Genomic DNA, 21555 nt, shown 5'->3' on the forward strand with positions numbered 1-21555 from the left:
TGGAAGTACAATCAGACTACAAAGACTGATACGATGAGTCAGACATTGATGGACTGTTCTTTGAAGACTCAAGCTGGACACAGAGGCAAGGGTGACGTCTGTGGCACTAAGACTCCATAAGGGGATTTGGTCCCAAAGCCTCACTCGGGCAGGGAGGGAACAGACATGCAGGCCAGTCATATCTAAGCAGGAACAAAGACAAAAATCTAATATCAACAGTATCACACCACTGGGGCATTACATCCTCCTCCTCACATTAGGAATTACTCCCTCAGACTTAAGTACCTCATAAAACTGCAAAGTATCTCAGCTCTATCAAATAAGAGAAGCAAAAGCAGTCAGAGCCAGGAAGCCATTATCATGATGGAATAATCTACAAGAAATAGACTTACACATATACACATATACATGTGTAAGTAGTTGAGGGCAGTTTGGGGACTAAAAATGGCCAAAAAGGCAGTGACCCATGTATAAGTCAAGGCTTCCCTTCAGCCCTCCCTTCCTCATCTGGTCTAGTATCCCTCCCTCTCCCTTCCCTCCACATCCAACACTGCTCCCTCGCTCTCCCTTCCCCTCCACCTTCAGGTCCAACACTGCTCCCTCTCGCTCCCTTCCCTCCACCTTCAGGTCCAACACTGCTCCCTCTCTCTCCCTCCCCTCCAGGTCCAACACTGCTCCCTCTCTCTCCCTCCCCTCCACCTTCAGGTCCAACACTGCTCCCTCTCTCTCTCCACCTTCAGGTCAAACACTGCTCCCTCTCTCTCCCTTCCCTCCACCTTCAGGTTCAACACTGCTCCCTCTCTCTCCCTCCCCTCCACCTTCAGGTCCAACACTGCTCCCTCTCTCTCTCCACCTTCAGGTTCAACACTGCTCCCTCTCTCTCTCTTCCCTCCACCTTCAGGTCCAACACTGCTCCCTCTCTCTCCCTTCCCTCCACCTTCAGGTCCAACACTGCTCCCTTTTTTTCTCTCCCCTCCACCTTTGGGTCCAATATCGCTTCCTCTCTGTTATCCAACATTAATCTCTCTCTATCCTTCCCTCTCCACCCCAGTGCATAGTCCAGCATCTCCTTCCTTCTTCAAGCCCGCAATTCGGCATCTCAATTCCCACCCCCTCACCCCTATTGTGTACCTTCAAACTTGGCCTAGATGTATTGATGCACTACCATTGCTCTATAGCAGACACCTGTGGCCTGCTCTGGAGTGCTCCCTCTTACCCGTCCCACCAATGAGAAGTCAGAGGGGGGTGCTCCGGAGCAGACTTCAGGCAGCCTAGGTGTATCATTGAACTACAGAAGACAAGTTTGAAGGTACAATAGGGTGGGATTGAGATGTCAAACTGCAGGTTGAAAGGAAGGAGGGAGAGGTACCGGTGTGGGGGGGGGGGGGGGGGGGGGAATGTGATTAATTTTATTAGCTGCTATGGGGCATGACCAAAAAGATGACCCTGGTTGTTTTAAGGAATTTTTAGAATCTAAATTTCTCAACTTATATATGAGTATACATGATAACTACAATACAAACTTCAGGTTGCTTTCAAAAGACAACTTTCCATTACCAGCATCAGATCAACAAGAGACATTCAAAAATGAAATAAAATCATGGTAACAAAAGTTTAACAGAACTTGCCCAGCACAGAAACTGAGGGTAAATCACTGCGTGGCAACGCAAGGATTTCACCACTCCCGATGGAGTTTGGAAACAGCATCCTTACTTACTTGATGTAGTATCTGGCGCCTTCAAAAGTATATCCTTCTTCCCAACCCATGGGCAAGTCTAGAAAAAAAAAAGAAAGACAGGGATAATCTGAGGTCAAAGCATTTCTAAAGAAAAGTTCTGAAAACTTCAAAAATGCATATTCAGAAGTCGATATTGGCAAGCAGCTATCAACGGATGTGCTTCTTTCTTAAGTTGTATGCTTGCCCTTAGCACAACTGTTCATGATGTCCAGTTAAACAGCATAAACTTAGCCAGCTAAAATATATTTATAACATAGTTTATAGACCACTCTATCCTATAGGTGGTTTACTTTCTATCATGTGTCCTCACCCTTCCAAACATTAAAACATGGATTGCAACTAAACATCAAGATCACTGATAAATCTTACAATTTAAAAGTCCTGATTCTTTGTTCAGATAACTCCCATTTCATTGATCGGTACGTATAGTAAGCGTCCAGTACTCAACGCAACCAGCTCTAGCTTACGCCACAGAAGTGAGAGATCCATTGACTTATTTCAGCCAGATTGACTTTCTTCTTGTCTCTTGAAAGTGCGACTCATGCATAGCACATACATGTTTAATGCTTAAATGAAAAGCTATTATCCACAAGATCTGAAGCCTTGTACGCATTAACACCAGGTGTTTTCCCTAACCAGAGGTGCCCTGTCCCTTCAGTGGCCTTACAACTTTCAGTCCAACCCAGCCAGAAGCAAAGCACCGAGATAAATGCAGCACAAGTGCGCAGAAAAGGACCCGAGGATAGAGAATAAAGCCAATCTTTTAGAGAATAAAGCCAATCTTTTAATCCAACTTGCTTTCCACAGACATAAAATTACATGAGGAGAGGTGACAGTTCCACGGTGGAGCAATTTTCAGAACCAGACTGCTGCATCAGTGACTTCATGATCAGGATACGTTTAAGGGGAAAAAAAAAAAAACAGAATCCAGGAGAATAAGAATTGGGAACAAAGAAGAGCGAACAGAAATGTGGACTTTCAAACTCGTTATGGGCCACTCCTCGGCCACTCTTCTCCCCCACCAAGCTTTGTCCTTCAGACCACTGCTGGGAAATTGTGGCTGAAGTGTTAAGACATAGAGAGAACCTGGACTCTCTGCTAAGAGAACTGATCCAAGAACTATGAAGCAACACTGAAGAGGGCAACTAGTGAACATGATGCTCGTAGAATGTGTGCGATGTTACAGCAGGCGATCAATGCTTGATGTGGTTCAGTATTAGATCACAGGCAGTGTGGATTCATTTAAAGACGAGGTCAAGGAGTTGCTAGAACATGAGATTCAGAAGTCCATCCAGCCCAGTATCCTGCTTCCAACAGTGGCCAATCCGAGTTAGGAGGACATGGCAGAATCCCAAAGAGCCAGATTCCCTCAGGGATAAGCAGTAGCTTTCCCCAGATCTACCTTAACAGTGATTTATGGACACACAAGGTAAGGGAACAAAAGTTAGGGAACATGAAAGACAGGAAAAACATCTGGAAAAGGGAAGGGAAGGAAAGATGCAAATGGAAGAAGGAAAAAAAGCTAACATAGTATAAAAGGGGATCTGACCTTTTTTTTCTAGATTTTATTTATTAGAATGTATTTACCTTCTTTTTGAAGGAATTCACTCAAGGCGATGTACAGTAAGAATAGATCAAACATGAGCAATAGGCAATAACAGCAGTAATAATACAAAGTATGGCATGGTATACTACTTGCAATGTCAACACAATGCGTAATAGAACATTATAATTGATAATGAAGCGTAAAGCAAAGATGGAACATATAGATAAGTAAGAAAGTAGGAGGAGTTAGAGAGTAAGGTGCACATGAGGTCAGAGAGGTGATTAAATATTACCTAGGATAGGAGTGGATAAACGTCCCGCTGTAGTATGTGCAGCCCGAGTCACTCCTTGTGTGTGTGAGACTAAAGAGTTAGTTACTTCTTCCATTAAAGGCCTGGACGAAGAGCCAGGCTTTCACCTGCTTCCTGAAGTAGAGATAGTCTACATACATTAGTGACAGGAGAAGGTGCAAAAGAGGCACAGTGAGACTTAAAAGGTAAGGAGGGGGAATACGTAGAGACTAATGAGGAAAATTTACAACTGCTGAAAAAAATATATTTCTGTTCTGTTCACCGAGAAAGAGTAGGACCAGAGAAAACAGATTCAAATGAGAACAGTAACATAGCAAACGACAGAAGATAAAGGCTGAACAACAAGGCCAGAGACGTAGCTACCGCTTCAGGCAGGTTACGCTCTCTACATCCTTATTGAATGTGAAGTTCGTTTAAGTTTTTGCTTTATTTATTTATTTATTTATGACATTTATACCCCCATTTTCCCGCACAATAAGCTATGTATGGGAGATGGGGAGGAAGGGGGGAGGGACCTGGAGACATCCGAGTTTGACACCCCCAGAGGCTGTAAAAGAAAGAAAGGAAAAGAAGTCCCTACCTGACCAGCGTCTAACAGAGAATTCCTAGGCACAGAAGAAGAGGTAGCAATGTTGTTCTTATTATTAACCTCTAAAAAAGAAAGATAAAGAGAGAGACTAATGGGCTCGCTTCCTACCTGCTGGGAGACTGAGAAAATACTGAGGCTAGGGTCACATGGCCAGGGCTCTCATTGGCTCTCTAGTCTTAGAATTTTCTCAGTCTCCACCTGCTGGTAGGCGTGCACAACCCATCAGTCCAATCCTGGTCCGGTCCGGAGGGACGCTAAGGAAGGAGACATTACAAAACATGAAATATTAAATAAATCCATAATCCCACACATATCAATAAAAGAAAGAATGATAAACACAGAAATAATGGAAGGGAAGGGAGGGGGAAAAAACTAGGCATCAGAATCAATTAACAGAAATGTTTTAAAAAGAAAAGATTCCAAAACTTGAGAAAAACTAAGTAATTATTCTGGGATCTAAAGTATTTTGGCAAGAAATTCCACCACTTAGTACCTTGGTATGAAAATAAACTGACTATTTATAGACTCCTTTCTTACAGGTAGGAAATGAAGACGCAGGTAGTCTCTCACAACATAGGTAGTAGCACTGTGAGAAGGCAAAGTGACCAGGGGCAATGCCATATAAAGTCTGAAATATGAGAGCACAGAGCTTAAAAACAACCCTGGCCTTAACAGGAAGCCAATGCAACTGAATCAGCAGTGGAGCCGCCCTCCCAAAGCGAGGCAGATGCAGGACAAACCCAGCTGCAGTGTTCTGGGAAGGTTGAAGCTTCCTTAAAACACGCTCTTTGCAACCAGCGTAGAAATAATAATCAGATTAGGTCAAGACTAGAGACCTGGACAAGTAACCTGAAAATATTTACTGAAAAAAAAAAAGGGCCTAGTTCACTTCAGCTTCCAAAGTACCTTAAAGGATTTAATCCAGCCTCATTCTATTTAGGGATCCTCTGTGTTTATCCCATGCATTTTTGTATCCATCACTTCCCCTGGGAGGTTAATCCAGGGATCTACCTCGCACTCCCTGAAATAGTACTACAATCCCGCAACCTCAATTCATATCCTCTAGTTTTACTGTTCCCCCATCTCTGAAAAAGATTGGTTGGTATATTAACAGCTGTCAAATATTTGAACACCTGTATCATATGCCCCCTTTTCCTCCAGGGAAGCGATTCCCAAACTTTTTCTATGACAGAACTCCTAAAATAGTTTTTCATACACCAAGAAACCCTCATACAAACACATTCTACAACCTAATTTCTGGAGGAACTCCTGAAGAGAATTTGAGGAGCCCAGTCTGGGAATCACTACTCTACAGTTTACATTTCATCATGACCAACAGTCTTCTGAAGACTGTTCACAAAGAGCCCTCCTAGAGTAAAAGTACAGAAAGTGATGAGGCTGGATGAGATGCGTTCGAGCCCTGGCATCAGTGTCTGACATTTTCAATGCTCCCTTAGAGTTGGAAGTGGTCTTGAAGGATTAGAGGCACTGCAGGTCCTCACGCCAATGCAATGCTTGTTAGGTTTCTGGACTCCAACAAATTACAAGATCTGAGGCGTGTGACAAACCTGATAAATTTACTTGAGATAGTTGGCGCCGGAGGACAGACCTCTGCTTGGCAAAGTTTAAAAGGGGGTTGGACGGTTTCCTAAAGGACAAGTCCATAGACCGCTACTAAATGGACTTGGGGAAAAATCCACAATTTCGGGAATAACTTGTATAAAATGTTTGTACGTTTGGGTAGCTTGCCAGGTGCCGTTGACCTGGATTGGCCGCTGTCGGGGACAGGATGCTGGGCTCGATGGACCTTTGGTCTTTTCCCAGTATGGCGTTACTTATGTACTTATGACAGCATCAGATGTAATATACTTGGATTTCAGCAATACCCTTGACATAATTCCTAATGTATGACTTAACATAGAATGGGCCCTAAAAAATGAGCAACTGTGTTGGAGGCAACCAAGGTAGAGGCAAATGGAGTCCAGTCAGAAGGAAAAGGTCTTGCCAGTGGTGTCCTGTCAAGATCAGTCCAGTTATCTTTTACATTCTCGTAAGTGATATAGTGAAGGGTTTCTGGTAAGGTTTGCCTTTTTGCGAAAAGAACAAAAATCTGCACCAGGGAAGACACTCAAGAAGGTTTTGATGAAATGAGGGGTCAACTCAAGCCCGAGGAACGTTTGAGTCCGGCAGCTTAAGACTGAACGCTGACAAATGCAGAACCATGCATTTGGGCTACAAAAACCCAAGAGAATAGTACTTCTGTGTATGAAAGAACAGCAGGATCTGCGGGTGATTTAATGATCCCAAGGTGGCCAAACAGGTAGAAAATGCAACAGCAAAGGCCAGACGGATACCTGGATGCAGAAGGAGAGGAATAGCCATCAGTCTCTGGAGACCTCATTTTGAGTACTGTGTGCAGTTCTAGAGACAGCACTTTCGAAAAGATATAAAGAAGATGGAATCACCCAGAGGGCGATGGTCAGGGGTCTTTGCCATGAAGCATATGGGGAATGACTTACATGTCTCAATTATATCTCTCCTAGCCCAGCTTTCCTCCAAATATTCAGATCTTTAAGGACTCCAAGGTATAAATGAACAGGATGGGGGGGGGGTCTCTTTCAAAGGAAAGGAAGCTCTGGAAGGAGAGTGAAAGGGGGCAGACTCAGAAGTAACAAGGAAACATTTCTTTACTAAGAGAATGATGGAAGTCTGACTTCACAAAGGTACTGCAAAAAGAACACAGGCTCCCCGAGAGAGAGGAAGGGATCGTAGAGCTGAGCAGTTGGACTGGATGGGCAGACTGCACAGACCGTATGGTATTTTTCTGCTGGCACGTTCTGTTGCTCTATTTTCTACAATTGTCATCTTTTGCTCCTTCTGTTCTGGCCTGAGAAAGGGAGCGTTGGCTCCCAAAAGCTAGTCAAGAAACACAATCCGCACTTGTTCACCCTAATTTGTTAACCTTTATTTCTGTGCACAGTCGAAAGGTTTGTTTTAATCAATAATCGCCAGTAATTAATCTTGTGAGTATGCTGAAAATGTTACTGCTCACAGGTTCCAAATCTGTGCTAACACTTATTAATAAATATTCTTATGTTCGGTTATGCATCCAAGGATTTTCAGGTTTCTGTGAAACGTGAGGCTGCATCCTGCAACCATGAAGGAGGATCAGACATCAGTAGCCACTGTAAAGATTCTCCTTTACAGTCACCGAGAAGCATTTATGGAAAGGAAGAACCGCACAGGTCTTACATGCCAAAAATGGAATACAGACATTGTAGCTGCGCTTTTGAGACAGAAGTAAATGTCATCTTTCTCACAGCAGATAGCAGAGCAGTTCCCAAAGTTTGCATCCGACTCCATTTTCACATTTTGAAAATTCACATGAGTCAGACGAACAAACCAAACCAATTAACAGCCTTAGCCCCCTTCCCCCCCCAACCCGCTCACCGGACTTGTGGTGGCAGCGATAGTAATAACCGTAGGTGGGCCCATGTTCGAATGCCACACGGCAGAGGGAAAGTTTAGAGACAAGGAAAGCAGCTATGACCCTATCCACTGAGTTTTCAACCCACCATACTATTAGGAAACTCAGAAAAGAGAAATATATGTCTACGAAACTGGTAGAAGACACTGCCTCAAAGAAATAAAACTACTTCAGGGAGAACAGATCACCTGAGATAAACAGGAGAAAAAGAAAACTGAGTCCAGGTGTGACCTTCCATGAAAGAGACATTAATGAACTTGCACATGGGACCCACTGAGAAGGCAATTACAGGACCCACAAGTAGAGGAGTGTGGTAGCCGTGTTAGTCCACTCTTAAGGTTACCAACAGAAATCAAACAAAATAAAACATGGAAAAGAAAATAAGATAATACCTTTTTTATTGGACATAACTTAATACATTTCTTGATTAGCTTTCGAAGTTTGCCCTTCTTCGTCAGATTTGCTTATTTCCGATCTGAGGAAGAAGGGCAACCTTCGAAAGCTAATCAAGAAATGTATTAAGTTATGTCCAATAAAAAAGGTATCATCTTATTTTCTTTTCCATGTTTTATTTTGTTTGATTTCTATTGAGGACCCACAAGAAAAGCCACGTCAAGGCAGGGCTCTCATCCTGGTAGGCTCAGTGTCTCGGCTTGCACTCTTGATTATCCTAGTGGTCTGACATATCTGTGAATGTTCAGAGACTCCCTCACGGACCCACGATGGCTTGGGTCATCATGAACAAATCAATGGGTAACTCAAGAAACAATATTTCCACTGCCCTTCTGCTGGAATCACTCACTGAGGAGAAAGAAATACCTTGGCGTTCTCTACGACTGCCACTTCCGAGACCTCACATGGCTCTCACTTGTCTCTCATCCGCTGCTCTAGGTGGAGACGCCCAAGATTTTACATCAATTGCTTTTAACGCTGTTGATCTGTCACAGTAAAGGTCTCTATCAGCAGCTACTCATGTGCGTAGTTGAAATCCTTTCCCAACAATGACTGCACTCCATTACCAAAGAGGAAGAAGCCATACCGAGTTCAGGATGATTCCTTCTGCAGGTCACATCACCGGACAATTAAGCAGGCACAAAAAAAAAAAACCATCATCACCACCCCGAAATGTCAAAATCAAACCGACTGGAGGCTGCTGCACATGGCGCTAATGGGACGTCATCAAAGCCACGTCCGAGACTGGGAACTGGAACCGAAATCCCATTAGGCTTCCAGACTTGGGGCCCTTCCACGATACAGCGGAGAAATTTAAACTTACCACAGGCTTAGCGGGGGCTTTACCATGAGCATCTGTAAATTTAATGCAGCGACCACTGGGGACGTTGCCAGCATAGGCCGCATTAAATTTGCAGATACTCTGCCGCACTGTGCTTGGTGCCACCTACCACAGAGGCAGTAAGTTGTTCCATGCTAGGCATGGCATTTGCAACGCAGTAATCAGAAACGCCTATTCTCTGCCCACGACACGACCTCCCCCCCTCCCCCACAAAACAAGAAGCACTTAACGCATGGCAACTGCGCAACTATTGCAAGGCCCCTTAACGCAGATCTGCGCAAGGTAAACCGTGCGTTAAGTGCTTAACCTGGTTTAGTAAAAGGGTCCTTTAGTTACTTTATGAATGTGATTATTTCTTGTATTGTTGAATGAGTATCAATTGCTTATTGTATTTTTAATTGTTGTAAACCATTCTGGGTTGTTCAGTAGTCCAGGAAAAGCAGTCTATAAGCCTGAAACAACGAACGTCTCCTGTAAACTCCCCTCAGGCGCAGTGACCTAGCATCCGAATTAAATCCCTAAATGCTCTAGGGTTGCATCTGATTTCCAAGTGTTTTAATTGCAAAAATGACAGTGTTGCTGCAGGGCAACTTCCAAAGAGCCCCGTTTACTAAGCCGGGCTGTAGGCGCACTAGTACTTTAAGTGCATGTTAACGCTAGAGACACCCGTAGGAATGTATGGGTGTCTCTAGCGTTCGCGCACACTAACAATGCTAGTAAACCAGGCTCAAAGACTGATCAATGACCCCACTATTTACAGCCGGGCAAAGGAAGCCACTGATTTCACGCACACCTCAACCATCACACTAAATGGCCCTTGGTTGCTCCTTGTATTCATATAAGGAGGCAGCTGGATTCCTTTGGGCTCTAATATATTTATGATTATTAACTACACCACCGTACATATAAAACAGCAAAGTGGTTTACGATTATTTTTATTTAGACACTCTTGTATCCCACTATTTCGGTTCAAAGTGGCTTACAAATTTACATCTTGGTGGATTAAGAACTGGTTGAAAGATAGGAAGCAGAGAGTAGGATTGCGTGGCCAGTATTCTCAGTGGAGGAGGGTAGTTAGTGGGGTCCCGCAGGGGTCTGTGCTGGGTCCGTTGCTTTTTAATGTATTTATAAATGACCTAGAGATGGGAATAACTAGTGAGGTAATTAAATTCGCCGATGACACAAAATTATTCAGGGTCGTCAAGTCGCAGGAGGAATGTGAACGATTACAGGAGGACCTTGCGAGACTGGGAGAATGGGCGTGCAAGTGGCAGATGAAGTTCAATGTTGACAAGTGCAAAGTGATGCATGTGGGTAAGAGGAACCCGAATTATAGCTACGTCTTGCAAGGTTCCGCGTTAGGAGTTACGGATCAAGAAAGGGATCTGGGTGTCGTCGTCGATGATACGCTGAAACCTTCTGCTCAGTGTGCTGCTGCGGCTAGGAAAGCGAATAGAATGTTGGGTGTTATTAGGAAGGGTATGGAGTCCAGGTGTGCGGATGTTATAATGCCGTTGTATCGCTCCATGGTGCGACTGCACCTGGAGTATTGTGTTCAGTACTGGTCTCCGTATCTCAAAAAAGATATAGTAGAATTGGAAAAGGTACAGCGAAGGGCGACGAAAATGATAGTGGGGATGGGACGACTTTCCTATGAAGAGAGGCTGAGAAGGCTAGGGCTTTTCAGCTTGGAGAAGAGACGGCTGAGGGGAGATATGATAGAAGTGTATAAAATAATGAGTGGAATGGATCGGGTGGATGTGAAGCGACTGTTCACGCTATCCAAAAATACTAGGACTAGAGGGCATGAGTTGAAGCTACAGTGTGGTAAATTTAAAACGAATCGGAGAAAATTTTTCTTCACCCAACGTGTAATTAGACTCTGGAATTCGTTGCCGGAGAACGTGGTACGGGCGGTTAGCTTGACGGAGTTTAAAAAGGGGTTAGATAGATTCCTAAAGGACAAGTCCATAGACCGCTATTAAATGGACTTGGAAAAATTCCGCATTTTTAGGTATAACTTGTCTGGAATGTTTTTACGTTTGGGGAGCGTGCCAGGTGCCCTTGACCTGGATTGGCCACTGTCGGTGACAGGATGCTGGGCTAGATGGACCTTTGGTCTTTCCCAGTATGGCACTACTTATGTACTTATGTACTTATGAATCACGATAGTGTTGTGCAATGTAAATTAAAATAGAACAGATAGATGGAAAAGGAACCACTGGGAGAAGAGTGGAGAGATAGAAGGAAAAAGGGTTTTACATATGCGGAAGATTTACCCCAAGGTCTCAGTCCATCAAAGGCCTGTGTACAAAAGCGAGTTTATTTATTTAATTTACTGCATATGTATCCCACATTTTCCCACCTATTTGCAGGCTCAATGTGGCTTACATAGATTGTTATGACATTGCTATTACAGGGTATCAGATACAATTAGTGATGTGCAGAGATTGAGTAAGGGAAGAAGGAAGGAAGTGATAGGGTTAAGTATAGAAGGTGGACTTTCATAGCTGGATGGGTTGGTGAGTTGAGACCACTTTAAATTTGTTGTGAAAGTGGCAATGCGTTCCGGGGAGGGGACCATGGAGAGTCTCCGACTTACACAAATCTCTCTCGTGCATGTTCATTACTGATACCCTAAAAACCAGACAGATTAAATGTGCCTCCAGGACAGGGTTGGGAAATACAGTCTTAAAAATCCCACCCAGGAGAGAATCTCTCTTGCTTTAGTTACTGGGGTCAATACACACGCATGTAAAATGGAAATAAACAGCGGCATTAAGGTCACTTTATAAAAAGCATCGAGTTTAAGAGGACAAGTACACATTTATAAAGACACAAAGAGGCGTATTTTCAAAGCACTTAGACATACAAAGCTACACAGTCTAAGTGCTTTGAAAGTGAGTCCCGTGGAGGGGCATAATCCAACTGGGCGCCCATCTTTAAGGACGTCCCGGCGAAGGGGCAAGGCATCCCGTATTATCGAAACAAAATGGGCGGCCATCTTTCGTTTCGATAATACGGTTGGGGATGCCCAAATCTCAACATTTATGTCAACCTTAGAGATGGGCGACCTCGGTTTTCGGCGATAATGTAAACCAAGGATGCCCATCTCAAAAACGACCAAATCCAAGGCATTTGGTCATGGGAGGAGCCAGCATTCGTAGTGCACTGGTCCACCTCACATGCCAGGACACCAACCGGGCATCCTAGGGGGCACTGCAGTGGACTTCACAAATTGCTCCCAGCTGCATAGCTCCCTTACCTTGTGTGCTGAGCCACCCAAAACCCACTCCCCACAACTCTACACCACTACCATAGTCCTTAGGGATGAAGGGGGCCACCTACATGTGGGTACAGTGGGTTTCAGGTGGGTTTTGGAGGGCTCCCATTTACCACCACAAGTTTAACATAGTAAACATAGTAGATGACGGCAGAAAAAGACCTGCACGGTCCATCCAGTCTGCCCAAGAAGATAAATTCATATGTGCTACTTTTTTATTTGTACTGTCCTCTTCAGGGCACAGACCGTATAAGTCTGGCCAGCCCTATCCCCGCCTCCCAACCACCAACCCCGCCTCCCACCACCAGCTCTGGCACAGACTGTATAAGTCTGCCCAGCACTATCCTCGCCTCCCAACTACCAGTCCCGCCTCCCACCAACAGCTCTGGCACAGACCGTATAAGTCTGCCCAGCACTATCCCTGCCTCCAACCACCGGCTCTGGCACAGACCGTATAAGTCTGCCCAGCACTATCCCCGCCGCCCAACCACCAGCCCCGGCACAGACCGTATAAGTCTGCCCAGCACTAGTCCCGCCTCCCAACCACCAGCCCCGGCACAGACCGTATAAGTCTGCCCAGCACTAGCCCCGCCTCCCAACCACCAGCTCTGCCACAGGTAGGGCGGGGGATGGGCCTGGGTCCGCCTGCCTGAAATGCACTGCAGTACCCACTAAAAACTGCTCCAGGGACCTGCATACTGCTGTCATGGAGCTGGGTATGACATTTGAGGCTGGCATAGAGGCTGGAAAAAAATGTGTTGTATTTTTTTTGGAGGGGTGGAAGGGGGTTAGTGACCACTGGGGGAGTAAGGGGAGATCATCCCCGATTCCCTCCGGTGGTCATCTGATCAGTTCGGGCACCTTTTCGAGGCTTGGTCGTGAAAAAAAAGGGACCAAGTAAAGTCGGCCAAATGCTCGTCAGGGACGCCCTTCTTTTTTCCATTAACGGCCTAGGACACCCATCTCTTAACCACGCCCCTGTCCCACCTTCGATACACTGCCGACACGTCCCCCTGAACTTTGGTCGTCCCCGCGACGGAAAGCAGTTGAGGACGCCTAAAATCTGCTTTCGATTATGCAGATTTGGGCGACCTTAGGAGAAGGACACCCATCTCCCAATTTGTGTCAGAAGATGGGCGCCCTTCTCCTTCGAAAACAAGCGTGATAGGCACCTATGCTCGGACCAGAGTCCACACTGGCGAATAAAGGTGCTATCATATCGCTGCAGGCATTTTGTAACAGGCCACACAGGCATAAGAATGAATTTGTGAAAATCCACCCCCCCCCCCCAAGCATGCACAGAAGAAAGTAAGTCTTTCAAAAGCAGGACTTTAGAATAAACAGCACGTAGAAAGGCTCATGTTTTAAAACATAAGAAAACCACTGAGTAAGCAGGATCTCAATTCACAATCTCCTGCAGGTCTAACAAGACCATCCGACCAGCCCCCCCACTGCCTGACGACACCAGCTACATATAAAACAAATCCTAAGCGTCGCAATCCATTTTCTCTGTACATGAATGCATTTAAAAGAGATTTTTAAACTCGGTAAATTAAGCGGAGATGAGCTGAAGTCAGAGAGACGCCAGACACATCAATTTCCACAGCAACCTTTTCCAACAGCTCTTGGGAACAGGAAACGAAATTGAAATCACCTTGTTCATAAAAAAAAAAAAACACTCGCACACAAATTGCCCTGTAGGAAGACAAGAATTCCTCCCCTTGGTATGTGTTAAATATTGTACCATAAAATAAAATACACACACAAAAAGGCATCTATCACCAAAATGTAGGAAGGGAAGAAAAAGGAAAGGAACTGCCAGCAGTAACCAGAAAAACCAAAGGGAAAGACTGTCAAGGTGGAGAGAACTACAGATCCCAGAAAGCCCGAGCACGGAGTCTAAAGAAGGGCAAATTCTTTCAGTGCAGAGGAGCCAACGGCCTGTGAATGAAACAAGATGAGGAAAACTGTCTGGGATCTCTTGGTTGACCTCACCGATGTGGCTGCACCCCTCCAGAACAAGGAAGTCAAGGGAACCCACGCAAGCGCTCGCTTCATCTGTTAGACTGCACGGCCTGCTCTCATCTCAAGATGGCAACCTTCTTTCGAATCACCCGCTGGGCCAGTTCACCTTTGCTCGTTTTTTGATTGCTCCGAGCCTCCTTCCAGCCTGCCAACCTCCCTCTCCAGTCTGTAAGGAGCCCCGGATGACCGACCTGTCTCCCTCCCTCTCAAAACAGCCTCTAGGAACTGTGAATAGCCTGCCTTCCTGGGGGAGGGGGGCTCATTTAAGTTTCACACCCACCGTCAATCCCCTTCCCTCTGGGAAGGCCACACAACCTCTTCTCTGACCCCTGGTCTGAAATGCTAAGCGCTTAGGAAGAAGGGGACACACCCTAGCTACAGCAGCAATAATCGTCCCATCAAACATATAAACGGCGAGTGACCGACTCACTCGCAAATGCGCAGTAGAGATTTCCCTCTCTGTCCTGCCCCCGCGTCAATACGTGATGACGGGGGCGGGACAGAGAGGGAAACTGCGCAAAGCCGTCGAGGTCGCTACCGCCCGAGGTCGCCGCTACCGCTCCCCCCACCCGGTGTCGCCGCCGCCAGCTCTCCACCCGGCCCAGGCTCTCTCTCCGCTACTGATTACTTACATCCATTCGCCGGAACGCAGCACGCACATCAGCTGAACTGCCGTCCGCCTTCCTTCCCTGCCTGTGCCCCGCCCTCGCTGACATTACGTCACACGAGGGCGGGACACAGGCAGAGAAGGAAGGCCGACGGCAGCTCAGCTGATCTGCCCTGCTGCGTTCTGGCGAATGGATGTAAGTTCAGTAGCGGAGAGAGGGGGCCTGGGCCGGGTGGAGGGCTGGCGGCAGTAGCGGCGACCTCGCCGGGGGGGGGGGGGGGGGCAGCGTCAACCTCCAAAAACCCCAATACCAGCCCATTTTAACGGGCTCAATGGCTAATCTTTCAGAAAACCCAAATCTTTTTTCCATGTCACCTTTACCAGTCAGCTGAAAGCAAATCAAAGAATCGGTTTCCATGGCTAGATGTGTGAACAGGTCTCGGTCTATCTTTCAGGGCCATAGTATTTCCCTCTATCTAGTATAAGCCATACCTGCAGTTCTTCTGTGTCCTGTAACCACAGCTTCCCCGGTGATCGGATGCAGCCAGGTTGTGCTCTTCGCTTCCTCACTGTAAAAATAAGCAAGAAGGGGTATTACACACAAATGACAAGTTCATATCCAGAGTTGAGAATGACATGGGAACATGCAGTAACCGCAGGGATGGGGACTAACTTTGTCCCCGTGTCACTTTCTACTTTGAAGCCTGTTGATGAACTGGACTGTTATTTAAGTTTGATTGATGCAGAAGACAATATTTTTCTTTTTTGGAAAAACAAGCAAACATGCTGGCCATAGCTAGCAAAATTTGCATGAGGGATCCTGTACATCCTGCTACCAGCACATCTTCTAAGAAGACATCTTCTATTGCAGGAGGGACTCTGGAAGACAGGAGAGCTGGACTGAATTCTGAGATTGTTGATGACATTATTAATCCACAAATTAAAAATCATAACAGTGCTTCATAGGGCATATTTCTCCCCTCTAGGGAATGCAGAACGGGTTGTATTTTGTACCCCTGGACAATTTAAACAGAGTGGATTAGGATTCCTTGAAATCAGCTATTGTTGGGGTTGGAAGGGTAGAGGATTGGTGGTGGTGGGAGGGTTTGTTATAGTTGCTTATTGTTATTAATGTTTTCTAATTGTAATTTATACACAACAGTCGTCCAGCATATTGTTCCTGTTTATACTTTAATGAAAACATCAAACATAGTGACCGTACTCACTTGCAAATGCACAGTACAGACTTCCCTCTCTGTCCTGCCCTCGCGTCAAGACGTCATGACGTCAGAGGGCGGAACAGAGAGGGAAACGGAGTCGAATTGTTGGATGACGACGCTGCCACCACCTGGAAAGGAACATCGCGCGAAACAACCTCCACCCTACCCCCCCATCCCCACCGCCGCTCCCGCCCCCCTCCATATCGGGCCCCCTGCACAGACCTGACAGCGCCTCTCACCTCCGTGTGGAAGCGCTGCAGACAGCAGCAAAGCGATCTGCTGCTGCCTGCAGCGCTTTCACACGGAGGTGAGAGGCGCTGTCAGGTCAGTGCAGGGGGCCCGGCACGGAGGGGGGAGGGAGCTGCGGCAATGAGGGTAGCTGGACATGGGGGGAGGGCAGGGGGGAGAGGCTATGGTTGCTGCACTTGGGATGAGAGCAGGGCACAGAGGAGGGTTGCTGGGGAGGGGGGGAGGCCAAGGGAAAGATGAGGGTCGCTGGATATGGGGGGGGGGGGGGAGGATCGGTGGGCGGGGTGAGGCCAGGGGAGAGAAAAGGGCTGCAATACTCGCCCGTTTTTACGGGCTTAAATGCTAGTTTCAATATAAAATCATAAGTGTTCGAGGCTTCTGCAGATGAGAACTGATCCCATGGGGATGGGACGGGACAGAAATAGAACCCACGGAAATGGGGCAAAGATGGGAACACATTTTATCCCTGTGTCATTCTCTAATCCAGAGTAATACTACCAGTAGTTACTCAACAGGAAAAAAAAACAGCTCCAGAGAAATTCAAATGGCTAGAAAATTTAAAGAAAATTAAACATAAGAAAAATCAAAAATTATATGCCCAAGTGTCATTTCCAGAATAATACAACTTATTTTACAGGAAATATCAAGACACATATGAAAATGCTCTAAAGTCTTACAAAAAATAACATAAAAAGCCCAAACCTTAAATGGGAGAGACTACTTCATTCCAAAGCAATCTTATTACTACTATGGAAAATCAAATCCTTGCACATGAGAGAGTAGTCCATCCATTTCCAGAGTTAACAGGTATAATACACCAAGGAAAATCCAAACTACACAAAAGAGATTATTCTATTCCCAGAAAAAAAAAAAAAAAGCAAAATGTCATCCTGACAAGAGAGTGCTCCACTCGGAGAAAACTAAAACAGAAAATGTGAGACAAATCCCAATTCAAGATGCAACAGAAAAAATACTCAAATCTGAACTTCAAACATGAAAAGCTGCCCCAGAGAAACAGGAATAACCTTAGAGTAAACCCAAACCCTCCCACGTGAGAGGCTGCCCCAGAATAACAGGAACAACACTATAGCAAACCCAAACCTCCCATGTGAGAGACTGCTCTAGAGTAACAAATAATACTAGAGTAAATCCAAACCTTCCACGGGACAGACTGCCCCTGAGTAACAGGAATCTGTCGTCATTTACTATGTTACGATGTAGCACTAGAGTAAATTCAAATCTCCCATGTGACAGATTGCTCCAGAGTAGCACAAAAACTAATAAAATAAATCTGAACCTCTCATGTGAGAGACAGCTTTAAGTAACAGAATAATATTACAGTAAATCCAATTCTTCCATGTGACAGACTGCTCCACAGTAACAGGAATTATGTAGCAGTAATATCCCAAGTGAGAAACAGCTCCAGAATAACATGAACACTAAAGTACATTTGAACCTCTCACATGAACAACTACCTTCAGAGTAACACCAAAAAAACTATAGTAAATCTGAACCTATCTTGTGAAAAGAGTGCTCCAAAGTAACACCAATACTACAGTAAATCAGAGTAACAGAGTTACCGCTATACTAAACTGGAACCTCCCATGTAAATGACTGGTCCAAATAACAATACTACTACTATAGTAAATTTGAAACTCCCAGATGAAGAGATTACTTTAGGGTAACAGCAATAATAATATGGCAAATCCAAACCTCCCACATGAAAGACTGCTCCAGACAGGAATAATACTTCAGCAAATCCAATATTGTAAGTGACTACTCTAGATTAACAAGAATACTACAGAGTACCTCCATCAAAACTACAGTAAGTCTGAACTTATCATGTAACAAAAATGCCCCCACAGTAAACTGATACTACAGGGATATTGATACACTAAACTGGAACCTCCCACGTGAGTGACTAATAATCCAGAGTAAAAGGGATTATGCTACACTAAATTAGAACCTACCACGTGCAAGACTGCTTGATGTAAGAAACAATACTACTATAAATCAGAACCTCCCATGGGAGAGACTGCTCCAGAATAACAGGAATAATGGTACAGTAAATTGAAACCTCCCAAGTAAGAGACAGCTCCAGAGTATCAGGAATATTATTACAGTAAATCAGAACCTCCCATATGAAGAGACTGTTCCAGAGTATCAAAAATAATGCTACAGTAAATCAAAACCTCCCATGTGACAGACTGCACCAGAGTATCAGGAATATTACTACAGTAAATAGGGCTTCCCATGTGAGAGACTGCTCCAGAACTACAGGAATAAGGCTACAGCAAATCGGAACCTCAGACATCAGAGACTGCTCCAGGGTAATAGGAATAGTACTACAGTAAATCGAAACCTCCTAAGTGAGAGACTGCTCCAGAGTATCAGAAATATTACTACAGTAAATCGGAACTTTCCACGTAACAGACTGCTCCAGTGGATCACAAATAATAATACAGTAAATCAAAATCTCCCATGTGAGAGACTGCTCCCGAGTATCAGGAATAATACTAAGTAAATTGGAACCTCCCAAGTGAAAGACTGCTCCAGAGTATCAGAAATATTACTACAGTAAATCGAAATCTCCCATGTGAAAGGCTGCTCCAGAGTATCAAGAATATAGCTACAGTCAATTGGAACCTCCCATGTGACACTGCTCCAGAGTATAAGGAATAATACTACAGTAAATCGGAACCTCCCATGTGAGAGACTGCTCCCAAGTAACAGGATTAATGCTAGTATCAGAAATACTACTACAGTATATCTGAACCTCCCATGTGAGAGTCTGTTCCAGAAATATTACTACAGTAAATTGAAATCTCCCAAGTGAGCAACTGCTCCAGAGTATCAGGAATATTACTACAATAAAACAGATCGGAACCTCCTACATGAGAGACTGCTCCACAGTATCAGGAATATTACTACAGTAAATCAGAACCTCCCATGTCAGAGACTGCTCCAGAATATCTGGACTATTACTACAATATGTCGGATCAGAACCTCCCAAGTGAGAGACTGCTCCAAAGTATCTGGAATATTACTACAGTACATTGGATCGGAACCTCCCACGTGAGAGACTGCTTTAGAGTATCATGAATATTACTACAGTAAATCAGATCGGAACCTCCTACATTATTATAACATTATTATTAACATTTGTATAGCGCTACCAGACACACGCAGCGCTGAACACCTGACACAGAGAGACATGAGAGACTGCTCCAGAGTATCAGGAATATTACTACAGTAAATCAGAACCTCCCATGTGAGAATGCTCCAGAGTACCAGTACAGTAAATCGGAAACTCCCACGTGAAAGACTGCTCCAAAATATCAGAAATATTACTTCAGTACATCGGATCGGAACCTCCCACGTGAGACTGCTCCAGAGTACCTGGAATATTACTACAGTACATCGGATCGGAACATCCCACGTGAGAGACTGCTCCAGAGTATCTGGATTATTACTATAGTACATCGGATCGGAACCTCCCACGTGAGAGACTGCTCCAGAGTATCAGGAATATTATTACAGTAAATCGGAACCTCCCACGTGAGACTGCTCCAGAGTATCAGAAATATTACTACAGTAAATCGGAACCTCCCATGTGAAAGATTGCTCCAGAGTATCAGAAATATTACTACAGTATATCGGATCGGAACCTCCCACGTGAGACTGCTCCAGAGTACCTGGAATATTACTACAGTACATCGGATTGGAACCTCCCACGTGAGAGACTGCTCCAGACCAGAGTATCTGGATTATTACTACAGTACATCGGATCGGAATCTCCCACGTGAGAGACTGCTCCAGAGTATCTGGATTATTACTACAGTACATCGGATCGGAACCTCCCACGTGAGAGACTGCTCCAGAGTATCTGGATTATTACTACAGTAAATCGGATCGGAATCTCCCACGTGAGAGACTGCTCCAGAGCATCTGGATTATTACTACTGTACATCGGATCGGCACCTACCACGTGAGAGACTGCTCCAGAGCATCTGGATTATTACTACAGTACATCGGATCAGAACCTCCCAAGTGAGAGACTGCTCCAGACCAGAGTATCTGGATTATTACTACAGTACATCGGATCGGAACCTCCCACGTGAGAGACCGCTCCAGAGTATCTGGATTATTACTACTATACATTGGATCGGAACCTCCCACATGAGAGACTGCTCCAGAGCATCTGGATTATTACTACAGTACATTGGATCAGAACCTCCCACGTGAGAGACTGCTCCAGAGTATCTGGATTATTACTACTATACATCGGATCGGAACCTCCCATGTGAGAGACCACTCCAGAGTATCTGGATTATTACTACTATACACTGGATCGGAACCTTACACGTGAGAGACTGCTCCAGAGTATTAGGAATATTACTACAGTAAATCAGAAATTCCCACGTGAGACTGCTCCAGAGTATCAGAAATATTACTACAGAACATCGGATTGGCACCTCCCACGTGAGAGACTGCTCCAGAGTATCAGGAATATTACTACAGATCATCGGATCGGCACCTCCCACGTGAGAGACTGCTCCAGAGTATTAGGAATATTACTACAGTAAATCAGAAATTCCCACGTGAGACTGCTCCAGAGTATCAGAAATATTACTACAGAACATCGGATCGGCACCTCCCACGTGAGAGACTGCTCCAGAGTATCAGGAATATTACTACATCGGATCGGAACCTCCCACGTGAGAGGCTGCTCCAGAGTATCAGGAATATTACTACAGTAAATAGGAACCTCCCACGTGAGAGTGCTCCAGAGTATCAGAAATATTACTACATCGGATCGGAACCTCCCATGTGAGCGACTGCTCCAGAGTATCAGGAATATTACTACATCGGATCGGAACCTCCAACGTGAGAGGCTGCTCCAGAGTATCAGGAATATTACTACTTTAAATAGGAACCCCCCACGTGAGAGTGCTCCAGAGTATCAGAAATATTACTACAGTAAATCAGAACCTCCCACATGAGACTGCTCTAGAGTATCAGAAATATTACTACATCGGATCAGAACCTCCCACATGAGAGACTGCTCCAGAGTATCTGGATTATTACTACATCGGATCGGAACCTCCCACGTGAGAGACTGCTCCAGAGTATCTGGATTATTACTACATCGGATCGGAACCTCCCACGTGAGAGACTGCTCCAGAGTATCTGGAATATTACTACAG

General features: G+C 45.1%; 1 protein-coding gene across 4 annotated transcripts in view; it reads right to left on the reverse strand.

The window, feature by feature from the left end:
* The window catches only part of PLEKHA5 (pleckstrin homology domain containing A5), a 278604-nt gene that overhangs the window by 250037 nt on the left and 7012 nt on the right, over positions 1–21555 (reverse strand). For all 4 annotated transcript variants that reach the window (XM_030214050.1, XM_030214049.1, XM_030214048.1 and 1 more), the window contains exons 2-3: positions 15372–15448; positions 1718–1775 (exon numbers count right to left, since the gene is read on the reverse strand). In XM_030214050.1, coding sequence (XP_030069910.1) covers positions 1718–1775; positions 15372–15448 — 135 coding nt within the window. The remainder of the gene's footprint in view (positions 1–1717; positions 1776–15371; positions 15449–21555) is intronic.

The sequence above is a fragment of the Microcaecilia unicolor genome, chromosome 9 (assembly GCF_901765095.1).
Source record: "Microcaecilia unicolor chromosome 9, aMicUni1.1, whole genome shotgun sequence".
Classification (NCBI taxonomy): Eukaryota; Metazoa; Chordata; class Amphibia; order Gymnophiona; family Siphonopidae; genus Microcaecilia; species Microcaecilia unicolor.